The sequence below is a fragment of the Cheilinus undulatus genome, linkage group 8 (genome assembly GCF_018320785.1).
Source record: "Cheilinus undulatus linkage group 8, ASM1832078v1, whole genome shotgun sequence".
NCBI classification, from domain to species: Eukaryota; Metazoa; Chordata; class Actinopteri; order Labriformes; family Labridae; genus Cheilinus; species Cheilinus undulatus.
This window is the reverse complement of record NC_054872.1, coordinates 28,098,346-28,111,802: the sequence shown is the minus strand read 5'-3', so window position 1 is coordinate 28,111,802 and position 13,457 is coordinate 28,098,346. Positions and strand designations below refer to the sequence as shown.

Below are 13,457 nucleotides of genomic sequence, written 5' to 3'. Positions count from 1 at the left end.
TCGCTCATGAATAACTGATTTCTCTCAAACACAGATGAGTTGCATCATTATGGCTTAGTTTTTGCAATACTCTTGTAACACCTATTTTAACTATAAAGGTATGTACGTGAAGTTTTTCATCAAAATCCTTTCCAATAGAGCAACACTTGTTTAGTAACAATCTTTTTAGATGCTCTGGTGCACAACTCTGAAAACATTCCTCTGATTTTACCTCTCAATACCAGGAGCTCAATCAAACACTGTCCCCACAAGTTAAAGCAAAATTTTTACTTAATTGTTCCACCTCATCAGATAAGTTAAAGCCCCTGGTTCACTCAGACCAAATGTCAATCCGAGGCATCCTTCCTCTGTACCTGAAATCACGACAGCAGCAGTGTTATGCTGGCAGTTATTTGTGTGAACAGGTGGGTCAGTCTCGGTAGGTGAGTGATCCTCTTTCTTTGCCCCTGCAGGAGCCAGGATCAGGATAGGAAGGGGACCTGGATGTGGATCTACACCCTCCAAGGATGCTCTAAACTGTGCAACATCTGCTGAAGTGTCCCACTCATCGGTGTTATGGTAAGAATCCAACACAGGCAGAGCAGCTATCCAGATTCAGTGGAGGATTGTAAATCCTGAACGGGTATTACATGTAGCCTGGATTGGTCTGTTGTTTAGTTCTTTGGTCTGTACTTAAAAATTATCTGTAGGCTATACCTGTTTGATGTGTAATTCCCCCTCTAAAGTGAAAATCATTGAGACTTTGTGTAACTAACTTAATTGTGTGTGTGCTGTTGGAGCCTAATTGTTAGGAGATTAAGATGGAATGTTGAATTGAATCCTAGCATTAATATTTTATGAGCTAAATCTGTCCATAGGGGGTAGGGGGCTCACAGTGTGTGAGTAACTCACAGATGGAGTCAGATAAAGATCTCTCACTCTCTGTCTAAATATTAGAGATGGAGTGAAAGTACAAGTACAGTTTCCTTCACATAAATATTAAAATATCCATTTGCCTTTTTAATGATATATTTCTGTAGAAGGATATTAAATGTTTCGTTGACTTGTCTAAACATTATTTTCTTTAATAATCTACATATAAACTGACTTGTAAATATTTTATGGTGAAATTCTCAGGTTTGTTAGATATCCCTTTTACACAACAAAGTTATGTCTGCCCAAGCAGTCAATACACCAAATACCTAATCTTAATTAGATTAAAAAGCATCATTCCTCTGTTTTGATATTTCAGCCTTATCTGGTAGTAGACGTAAAGTGGCATTTTGATCAAATGTGCACTTCATTCAGAAAGTCAGACGGGAAAACAATGACAACACAAAAACAGAAAAAAAATGTAGATGTACTAAAGATGAAAGAAAAACTGAAAATCACATTTACATAAGCATAAGCAGGCCCTGTGCAACAACACTTGAAATTTCACTCAGGTTTCTCCTATTTCTCTTGATCTTTCCTATATTTCTACACCTTGATTGGAGTTCACCTGTGGTAAATTTAATTGATTGGACATGATTTGGAAAAGCACACACCTCTCTAGAGAAGGCCTCACAACTAAAAATGTATATCAGAGAAAAGAACAAGCCATGAGGTCAAAGGAACTACCTGCAGAGTTCAGAGACAGGATTGTTGAAAGGCAGATATATTGAGAGGGCTGCAAAAAAATGTTGTTGCACTGAAGGTTCCCAAGAGCACAGTGGCCTCCATAATTCTCATTCTTTTAGAAAGGTGACCAAGAGCTTGATGGTCACTCTGACTGAGCTTCAGAGATCCTGAATCATTGGCTCTCACATGGAGTTTTTTGCAAACTCCAAGTAGGCTTTCATGTGTTTTGTATTGAGGAGATGCTTACATCTAGCCATTCTGCCATAAAGCCCAGATCAGTGAAGGGCTTCAGTGATGGTTGTGCTTCTGGAACTTCACGCACACAGAATCTCTGGAACTCAGTCAGAGTGACCACCAGGGTCTCGGCCACCTCTCTTACTAAGGTCTTTCTTCCCCATCTGCTCAGTGTGTCTAGGTGACCAGCTCTTGGAAGAGTCCAGAGCTCAGAGACAGGATTGTTGTCTCTCCTCAGTGCAAAACACATGAAAGCCCACTTTGAGTTTGTAAAAATAACACACGAAAGCCATTTCTTTCTTGAATAACTTACTCAAGAAACAAATTATGTCTTTCACATATTTTCCATTTTTACCACAATGGTATAGCATACTGCACACTGCATATGTATCACTGTTCCTAAGTTTAAGTTGTCCTAATAATATGTGTTATATATTTCCCACATTTATGTGTCTTTAAAAGACTAACAGTGTTATCTCAGTAAACGAGACAGAAACAGATGTGTAAACACTTAAATGTTAATTGTAAAGTCCCAGTTTGTCTTTATGTTGTATAATTATAATTTCATAAGGTTCTGATGCTGTTTTCCAACAAACCAGAGCCAAACTGAATGACTTCATATCAAATGCATTATCTAAAATCTTAACTAATTCAGTAAACAGTATTATGAGGCCAAGAAAAACAAGCTCGTTGATATTTGAGAAGCCATCACCAGCAAATATTGGCTCTTGTCTAATAAGGACTATTGATCTATCATCATTTTTGTTGTAGTTGAACAAACTAAGAGAGAAAGTAATCATAAATTACAATCTGGTGTGCTGTATTAAAATGAATATTGAAAACAGAAAGTAAGAGTAGAAAGAAAAGAAAGTAGAAAGCAAATGTTGCCAAAGAAGTAAGCTTCAAAAATGATGTCTTCTTTAGAGCTTCAGTCATTAAGAGAGGTTTCATGTTACAAGGACTTTAACTCTATTATGAGCCAGTTTTTCCTTTATGCATGATAGGTTATATGTGTCAGCGACGGGACAATATAAACCTTGTAATGCACAGCTATCTGTAATGCTACATGCAATCCCTGTAACCTGATTCATCACTCAATGCTTCTTCTTTTTTTACTGTCTCCCTCTTTTTCTGTTTACTCCATCTTTCTTCATTTCCAATTGCAGCCATTGATTTTTATGTTTGTTTTTCCAGCTGATTATGTCCCTATACTGTGATTTGCCGGTGGGCATATTGCTCTCTGCACTTTAATTGGACATTTAATTAGATCACAGTTTTAGTCCAATTAGACTCAGAGGTGTTGGGAAAAAGGATACGGAGGGGATGAGAGGAAAAAGTCCCCGAGCTGGTTACTGTCTCTCTCACCCCGTTTCTCATCCTCTACCCTCCAATTCTTTCTCTTTTTTTCTTCATCTCGTCTTTTTCTGTTGGCCTTGCCTTGGTGCCCTCCCCTCTCTTCCCTCCTGAGGGCGGCTCATTAGTGATATAATGGCATGACACAAAACACACAGCTGCACTAACTCAGTGGCTCAAGAAAGGCCTGAACCGCACACAGACACAAAGGAACACACATTAATTTGTTTTCAGGATATTCTTTACAAAATGTTTCGCTCTTTTGGTGAAGAAGGGCACAGAAGTGTTTTTAGTGCATCTGATGAAACATCAGCAGTGCTGCCAGCTGCAGCACTGACCACATACACAAACATTAGCAGCATACTGGGCAGAAATTATCAACTCAGTGGAGTGCTCCAGTGTGATATCACTGCACCCAATGAGACTAAGATAAGCCTCATTATTAGCAGCACATACTGACATGCCACTCAAATCTAGGGCTGTTATGCACATAGGCTCTGCCCTATTTGTTGTCATTGTCCCCACACACACCTCCAACTCTGAACATAAACAACACTGTGCCCCTGTGGTCCAATACAGAGGGGCAAATGTAAACACAAATAAACACATGTAGATTGTATGCCAGTATGCACACAATTAAGCTCAGGTGTGACTCCTCAGAGGACACGAGTCAATCTCTGAGTCCCTGAAGCAGTCACACACCACCTCCTCTCTGACTCTCTCCTACCCTCCACCCCCAGGAGAAAGATAAAAACCCAGCCTCCACCGAGTCCCCTCTCCTTGCACGCACTTCTACATGCAGTATATCCATGCAATATGTGTATAAATGTATGTGCATGCATGTATAGAGAGTTTGTGTGAACGTCAGGCAGCAGGCAGGGGTGTTTAAGCCACAGGCATCGCTACCTGACCCCCACGGCTGTGAGATTGACAGCTGAGGTCCCGCCTAATTGCATTACTCTCCCAGGTGATTGGCTCACACCCTGGGGGCTCATTTGTCGGGATGCATTGTGGTAATGATGTAAATTAGCAGATCTATGTGTCACTCAGCCTTCTACCCCCCTGCTGATTGGCCCTGCTGTGCCCCAGGGCTGGGCCCCCAGTATAAGGAGCCAGCTCATTGGTCCTTGGGGAACCAGGAAGTCCCCCAGAAATAGGGCTTTACAGATTGGGCTTCCCTGTGGGCTCATATTATCCTTCCTCCCACCTCTTTACCTGTCAGTCAAAACCCAGGGACTGATCCCTGCAGCCTCTTTCTTCTAGCTGAGACTTAGAAACACACACTCATAGACACACATAGAAGCATGTGGATGGTGTTGGCATCTGTAATCTCCCCATGCTTCCACACTCTGCTATAACTTTATAAAAAGTATATTTGTGTTTGTGTGTTTTGTGTACACTGTCTAGAACTGAAATAAAGGCCACAGGCATAGACCCTGTTCCCCACTGCTTACCCAGCATGCACTGGCTGTGTCCTCCATCAAAAGCAGACGCCTTCACAGTGACAGACAGCTAGGGATATGCAGACAACATACTTTACACACTTTGACTCCCGCGTCTCTGTGCTTGTTTGTCTCAGTAGCATCAGTTGAAGTATGGGTTAAAGCACAAGACTGTATGTTTGTGTGTATTTGTGTGTGTAGGTGTGAGAGAGAGGCAGAGGTGTGTATGAACTCCGAACTCCTGTCGTGTTGCTGAAAGGTTTCATGGCAGTGTCTGGATTCTTTGTTACACTGGCTTCGGTTATATGAGACCAAATATGAATAAAGACTAAATAATGTCAGCATCAGCATGAATCAATACTGATACAGATGCACAATCCCTTGGTCTGGACCTCAGCCTGAGATCAATAGTTTACTCTGAGTTATTGTCTTCATATTAACAAGTGGAGCACTCCCTGAGGAAGGCATATGAATGGCTAAATGAGAGCAATCCGACCCTCTCAACAGGACCTGGCGTTGTTTTTACACCCTCCTTTGTTTGGTCGCAGACACCGCATCGCAAAAACCTTTTTAGCCAAATTTGGGTGCACCGTAGGTGTTTCCAAAACACTCCAACAGTCATGAAACTCTAATTGCCTGCTCTTGGCAGTGTGAATGTCCCTCACAAAGATTCAGATATTGACTTTTGTGCCTCATATCAGTTGTTCAACCAAATTCAGATCTTTTTATTCTGCCACTAAGGTTATTAATAAATCGATTCATGTTATTATTTTTTTACTGCAGTAGCTTGAGGCTTTCATATTGACTCAAACCCCCCCAAAAATAAAAATGTTCTAATTTTAAAAAAGAAAAGAGAAGTTTGAACTTCTGTAAATCTCTGACTGTTGTAGTTATTTTTGTAAGAGGATATTAAGGCTCAAGTAAGATACATTCAGTTTATGTCAGTTTTGGAGCACCTGGTTGACAAAGAGGTTCAATTTATCCTTAATGTTATTTTTCTGCAGTTTTTGCAGTTTTAAACTCATTCCACAAATCTTTGCTGTAAAAAATCTCTAACAAAAATCCTCCTGACAGCATGCACTTAACTGAGTCTGATTCCTACCCGTGGCTGCTCACAATGTCTGGGCCAGCCCACCGGGTCCTGGCCACCCAGTGTGTGGTGAGCTGGATCAGGCCTGGGGAAGTGCCTGTGCCCATAGAAGCTGACCATTACTATCCCCGTCTCTTGAGCAGATCAGCGTTAGACACACGGTCTTGCCGACAATACCCAAAAATGTGCTGTAGAGAAGTCATCTCGAAGGACTCTAGCTGGCACCTCTGGCCATCATTCAAGGTCCAGGCCTAACAAGACTGACTTTCGTCCATATACTAAGATACCAGGAGTGCCATACCATCTTGCTCAGCAAACCCATCACCAAAATCACGAGCCCAAGTCTGTGGTGGATCTCAGCCTCACTCTCAGTGGATCAATGGATTATGCTGCCGAGAAAGGTAAACTGCTCTACAACTTCAACACTTTTACAATTCACAGATACAGATTTGATGGCAGCATCCAAGGTCCCCCCAGCTGCCTGGATCTTTGTTTTGGCCCAGGAGACACACATTCCTGATGCTTTAGCCTCCTCACTCAGCTATTTAAGAACCCCCACAAGGACATCTATAGTCTCAAGGATCACAGCATCATCAGCAAAGTCCAGATCAGTGATCGGGATATCAACATATTACGCTCGACAGTCCACCCCTATAATCCAGCCCATACAAGTGCTCTTCTGCATCACTGCCTTTGAATCAACTAGGAAGAAGTCAGAGGTGGAGCCACTACACTTAACCAGAAAATAGGGCAGATATCAGCCGGATGAGCAAATATGGGACCTCACAGAGCTCCAGAATCCTCCAAAGGGCATCCCTGCTCACTGGGTCAAAAGCCGGACCCCAAATGCCAGGATGGGGTCTACCATAGACCTCTTAAGTGTAATTCCCGTCTGTCTAAGCTGCTGGTGTTAAAGCACCAGATCATGGATCCTGTTTGGCAATATCAGTGCAAGGACCTTACCAGGCACCAAGACAAGTGTAATACCCCTGTGGTTGCTACACACATAATAATGGCCCATAAGAAGTAATCAGAACAAAACAGTAGTGAGGTACAGCAACAGAACAGTAGCTTCCAGCAGTAGTTTACACATCCTTGTGTAGCAGTCTTTCATCTAAAATCCAATGTTTCCATGGCAACGATAAACATTCCATGGCTGTCAAAGGGACTCTCGAGACATGTCTACAACTACAAAAAAACTGGCTTTGAAAACCATTGGAAAAATTGAGGTAATGTTAGTACTCAGCTAATAAATACGTAGGAGTTGTAATTTTTCATTTGGTTGATGAAATTTCGGAGTATAATTTCTACATATTATATCTTTTAAGTCAGAGTCATATTAGGTACCTTCCTTTAAGTGCAGCGATGGCATCTGTGCATATGTTAGATATTAGCACATCCTCGTGCGTGTGCATTTCTGACTCAGTAATCATCGTAAATTGGAGATGCTTGTGGTTGATTTTGGTAAAACCCCTGTAAAACCTCCCTCTCACGGAAAATCACTTCCCATGACATGACACATGTGCCAAACACAAACACACAAACAATGTTACGCGATCACACACCTTTAAGTGTGGCATCCCTCCTGCCTCTTTTAAGCACACATAGACCTACTTTGCAATAAATGTATTAACTAACTACTATATTAAGTCTCCGACAGTACTTGGCAGAGCGTGAGAAAGCAGCAAGCATGATGGGTAATTGCCATGCTGCACGCAGTGTCTACAGGAGCACTGTTTATGAGGTGATGGCAGGGGGTTGATAGAGGACACTAGAGTCTTTTCGCCCTTTAGATCATTCAGGGTACTTTTTGTAACATTTTAGAAGTTCTCATGACTCAGATGTAATCAGCATGTTATTCTGCATTATATTCTATGCCAATATAAGCCGTATAGTATAAACCTCTTTATTAAACAAGCTTCATGATCGGATCAGTTCATGTGATAGTTAATGAAAATGTCTTGGAGAAGTCTCAGATTGTGGCATAAGTTTGTGCCTCCAGCGTTTATGTGTTTAGGGGCAATAATTGATTTCTGTGTTGTGCCCCGCAGGGCTTGTTCCACATCTCTAAAACCCCTACACACATGCACCCACGCTTATGAACGTACACACACACAGCAAGGCATGCTGCAGTATTAATGAGACATGAATAAGACATGAAGAGAGACCCCCCTCTTACACCGCTCACACAGGGTCTCCCTCCTCCCCAGCTGCTTCCTGTCTGCAGATTACCCAGCTTTCGCTGGGCTCTGGTTAAGTGGGGCCAGGAAGAGATTTAGCCCCCTTAGTGGGAGAAAATACACACAAAATCGCAAGTGCACATTCAAGCGTGAACACACTGTCTTTTCTGACAGCACACACTATTAAACAAATATCTGATTTGTTGTGAGGTTGAATGCTGACAGAGCTTCAGGTGTTTTTCAAACTCTTTCTTTGTCCTCATTGACTTTTATTGGTTCATTATGACCCAAAAAAAGGAAACTGCCTTAGGTTGAGGAGTAAAAAGTGTAAATAGCATATTTTATATATATATATATCTATGAAAAAGCAGGTTAATTAACTTTTTGTCCATTTGTGTTCCATTTAGGGTGACTTAAAGTCATTATGAAATACTTAGATGAACTTATTTCATCAGTAGCAGGGATTTAAACATGACTAAATAAGGCATATTTCATGGATTTATGCATTAACTGTGTAAGTGCTGCTGTGTGAGTTGTTGGGTGTGCTTGGAGCTAAATTAGGGTAAAGGAAACTGTCTAGACTTGGCTGAATGTCACTGTATGAAACTCTTGATAAGTGGGCCGGCTGTGTCTGAATGTTGCTGCAGGTTTTGACCTTCTATCTGTTTATGTTGCAGGCCTCAGCCACGTCTGGCCCAGGACCCACCTCCTTGGGCTCGCAGGTCCATGCTGCAGCTGTCAATGGAGATAGGAGCGCCCTTCTCAAACTCATCACGGGTATGTAACACGTAAGCTTTTAAACATATCAAAGGTTTATTCACCACATTAGCATAGGTCGAGTAGGCAGGCTTTGCTGAAATCCAGAGTGTGGCATTGTGTTTTTTAACTACTAGGTCTTAAAACATCCCAGACACGGTTTTTGGCTTTCATCAAGATGTATTAATGCATTGTTTTAATAGTTTATATTTATAAAATGTCCTGTAATTCCCCCATCTACATTACTTTCTGACTGCAGGGCCAGCCCTGGAGCTGGTTGAGTTTTGCACCTGAAAAATAGTCATTCCTCAGCAGCACAGAAGCTGGATTCACCGTTTTGAAAAAGTTCAGAAATTATTAAGGATATTTAGCCTTGTTAATCTTTAGATAAATTTGCAAAATTTCTAAAATTATGTCTTCACTTTGTCATGATGGGGTACTGACTGCAGATTAATAAGAATACTTCCTGAATGCACTGTTAAAAAGTGAATAAGATACATTGGGATACAATGAAGAGAGTGGTGAAACTGACATGAAATTGCAGTGAATAAAAACATCAGTTTAGCACTTTATCCTTTTAGCAGCATTTTAATCATTCGGCTTCTCAGATATCATGATGTAATATCATATGATTGTCTTGCCATATATTTGTTATCACATCGTTATTGTATTATTTTATTGTTAGTGTAAGCCACATGTAGTTCTGAAAATCCTACCACAAGTACCACAGACTTGTTAAGAAGAGTGGGGATAGAATTGACAATAAAACTAAAGTGGGAAAGCGTTGATTCCAAATTTAAAAAGCTGCCTTTAAAATGTAAGAAAGGTGTGAAAAACATATTTCACCATAATCTGCATAATCCCACTTCCTGTTTTATGTTGATCTAAAAAAGATTAATTGTTTCAAATATTCCTCTACCTTCTTCTCTTTCTCAAACCCTCCCCTGCTCCTTTTTTGGTCTGTATATGTGTGTATTTAGCAGATCCTTCTTTGCGGGACTGTGAAGACCAGTTTGGTCGGACCCCTTTGATGTACTGTGTGCTGGCTGACCGCCTGGATTGTGCAGAGATTCTGTTGAAGGCCGGAGCTTCGGTTAACAAGACGGACCACAGTCAGCGTACGGCTCTGCACCTTGCTGCACAGAAGGTGTGGACACAGTCTTACACAGTAGTTAGAATAGTGATAATTATACTGTATTTATTTGTATTGCACTATTCAAAACTGAGTTACAAATTGCTTTGCAAAACATAGAAAACTTAGTAAATACAACAAAAATATATTAATTGAACAAGAGGACATGTAAAAGAAAGAAAAACAACTAATGAAAAGAAAGATAACTAAGACCTCACAGCTTAAAATAATAGGAGAGCCTCTGATCAAAAATCATACATGAGAGATGAATATGAGGTTTAATGGAAGAGACTCAAACTTTGTGTCAATCAGCTCCAGTAGGAAGCCAGTGCCCCCTAGTGGCTGCACTTGTTGCCTAAGGCCATAAGGGGTTGGAGCCATAAATCAAGCCTCACTGTCCATGTAACTGAGTTAGACGTACTCACATTGTACCAAAGATTTACTCTGCATGGGGAATATTTCACCACAGTTTAGCCCAGATAAGGATTTAAGATGAGGTTCTTGATGTTCTTTCCACATCTGCCAAGACAAAGAAGTCAGAAGAGATGATGATAATGATTAAAACATCTCTGGACAGTGTGGTGTGTTTTGTCTAGCAAGGGGACAGGCAGATGTGGAACTTTTATATTTCTTAAGAACTTGTTTTTTTGTTGCTGCCTTCTTCCATGAGAGTCTACTGATACACAATGATCATATCATTTAAGGAAAAGGGGGAGTGTTATGTTATTGGGGCCTGTATTAAAGATAGGGAGGGTGTGTGTTTGTGAGTGTGTGTGCTCCTGTGTGTGTTAGGGGATGCTAGTGATGGGAAGCCCTGTCTCTTTGACATCTGATCAATAAACGGCTGAGACAGGCAGAGAGGCCAGGGATTACAGATCTAATTGGACTGAGAATAGGGAGGACGGGAGCACACACACACACATATCCACACACTCACAGCCTGATGCATGCTCACACACCAGATAGATCTGTCAGACTGTGGCTTTGTGGTCACAGGATAGCAAATATACAAAAACACTCACACGTTTGCATGTTATCTCTGGGTTATTATGGTGACTGATGTTGCACTAAACATCACATTTGGTGTGTGTTTACCAATCAGCCCGGTCCAGTTTTATTTGGTTTGATAAGCTTAACTAGAAAAGTTAGGAAAGGTACCAAAAAAACTAAACTGTGTGGTTCTATTCTTTTGGCACCCTGAAGTATGGAACTAGACTGGCCTATACCCCCAACGACTAAGAGGTCTGGCTTTGGGAATGAAAGCAAGAATAGAGAATATGAACCAGGGCTGGGCAAGTAATCAAAATTTAGCTTTAATTGCATTATGTCCTACTGCAATTTTCAAATCGCAGAGGGTGCAATACTTCTTTGACCTGAAATGTGTGTCAAAATACCAGTTTAACACATTTTTGAGGCAGAGCTGTTCTGCTCTTTGTCAGTGGTTCAACCACTTAAATGTATTTAAGGAAAAATGTTACAGTAGGACCATAAGAGATGGAACAAAATAATTACAGTCATGGACGAAAGTATTGGCACCCCTGGAATTTTTCCAGAAAATACACCATTTCTCCCAGAAATTGTTGCAATTATAATTATTAATTATACATGTGTTCATTGCCTTTATGTGCATTGGAACAACACAAAAAAATCCAAAGAAAAGCCAAAATTGACATAATTTTACACCATACTCAACAAATGGGCCAGACAAAATTATTGGCACCCTTTTAAAACTGTGGGTAAATCATTTTACTTCAAGCATGTGATGCTCATTTAAACTCACCTGTGGCAGTAACAGGTGCTGGCCATCTAGAAAGCTAGTTAGAATGTATAAAAGTTGACTCAACCTTTGTGTTGTGTGCCTGTGTGTGTCACAAAAAGCATAGAGAAGAGAAAGAAGAGCCGAGAATTGTCTGAGGACTTAGGAAGTAAAACTGTGGAAAAATATGAACAATCTCAAGTTTACAAGACCATCTCCAGAGATCCTGGAATTCCTTTGTCCACTGTGTGTAATATGATCAAGAAGTTAACAACCATGGAACTGTGGCTAATCACCCTGGACATGGACGGAAGAGAAAAATTGACAAAAGAATGCAACGCAGGATAGCTGGAATGGTGGATAAACATCCTCAGTCAACTTCCTCACAAATTCAGGCTGTCCTGCAGACTCAGGGAGCAAAAGTGTCAGCTCGGACCAGGAGAACCCCACTGCTGACAAAGAGAGATAAAAAAGCCAGACTGGAGTTTACAAAAATGTACCTGAGCCTCAATCCTTCTGGGAGAACATTTTGTGGACAGATGAGACTAAGGTAGAGCTTTTTGGAAAAGCACATCATTCTATTGTTTACAGAAAACAGAATGAGGGCTACAAAGAAAAGAACATAGTACCTAGAGTCAAACATGGTGGAGGTTCAAAGATGTTTGGGGTTGATTTGCTGCTTCTGGCACTGGGTGCCTTGACTGTGTGCAAGGAATCATGAAATCTGGAGACTATCAAAAGATTTTGGGCTGCAATGTAGGACCTAGTGTCACAAAGCTGGGTCTGCGTCAGAGGTCATGGGTGTTCCAGCAGGACAATGACCCCAAACATACCTCAAAAAGCATCAAGAAATGGTTGGAAACAAAGCGCTAGAGAGTTCTGAAGTGGCCAGCCATGAGTCCGGATCTAAATCCCATTGAACACCTATGAAGAGATTTTAAAATTGCTGTTGCAAGAAGCACCCTTCAAATCTGAGAGACCTGGAGCAGTTTCCAAAAGAAGAGTGGTCCAGAATTCCAGTTGAGAGGTGTAAGAAGCTTGTTGATGGTTACAGGAAGCAATTGGTGTCAGTTATTTTTTTTCCAAGGGTGTGCAACCAAATATTAAGTTGAGGGTGCCAATAATTTTGTGTGGCCCATTTGTTGAGTTTTGTGTAAAATTATGTCAATTTTGTCTTTTTCTTTGGATTTTTTGTGTTGTTCCAATGCACGTAAAGGAAATGAACATATGTATACCAAAAATATTTGTAATTACAACAATTTCTGGGAGAAATGGTGTATTTTCTGGAAAAATTCCAGGGGTGCCAATACTCTCGTCCATGACTGTATGTTTTAAAAAGCACATCATTACAGAAGGACATGCCTGTTTTATTTTAGTCCTTTTTCACCAAGACAGCATGAAAATTTGGTAATTTCTCAAGGAATTTCATGGGAAAACCAGCTTTGTTATCCAGGAAAAAAGATTGATCAATTGAATTCTTAAGTAAAAGACTGACATTTACTTGCCATCACAAGAAAGCCTATAAAATGTATAGATGTTCTGTATGTGCACCTACAGCCTTTATACATGATTAACTTATAACTAAATAACTTTTCCTGGCACTCATTTGCACCAAAAGGTGGAAAGTAACCAATTATATTTACTCACATTATTTCAATTAAGTATTTTGGGGTACCCGTTCTTTTTTGAGTACATTTTGAAATCAATACTTTTAGATCTGCTTAAGTCAATTTTAACCAAAGTAACTGTACTTTTACTTGAGTACATCACTCTTGTACTTTTTCCAACTACACAGTAGCACAGAAATAGGGAATGATTCCACATTGCATCCCAGAACAGCTGTTGTACACAACAAAAACGGAGCTGTTATTTTTGATGTGAGACACATTTTTTTTTGGTTTGCATTGCCTTGCGA

The 13,457-nt window shown here is 40.6% G+C and overlaps 1 protein-coding gene across 3 annotated transcripts in view; it reads left to right on the top strand.

Moving 5' to 3' along the window:
- The window catches only part of invs (inversin), a 31,866-nt gene that overhangs the window by 238 nt on the left and 18,171 nt on the right, over positions 1-13,457 (top strand). For 2 of the 3 annotated variants that reach the window (XM_041792919.1, XM_041792921.1), the window contains exons 2-4: positions 453-558; positions 8,576-8,675; positions 9,635-9,801. In XM_041792919.1, the coding sequence (XP_041648853.1) occupies positions 556-558; positions 8,576-8,675; positions 9,635-9,801 (270 nt within the window). In that variant the 5' untranslated portion in view covers positions 453-555. The remainder of the gene's footprint in view (positions 1-452; positions 559-8,575; positions 8,676-9,634; positions 9,802-13,457) is intronic. The other variant, XM_041792920.1, reaches the window with a different exon arrangement.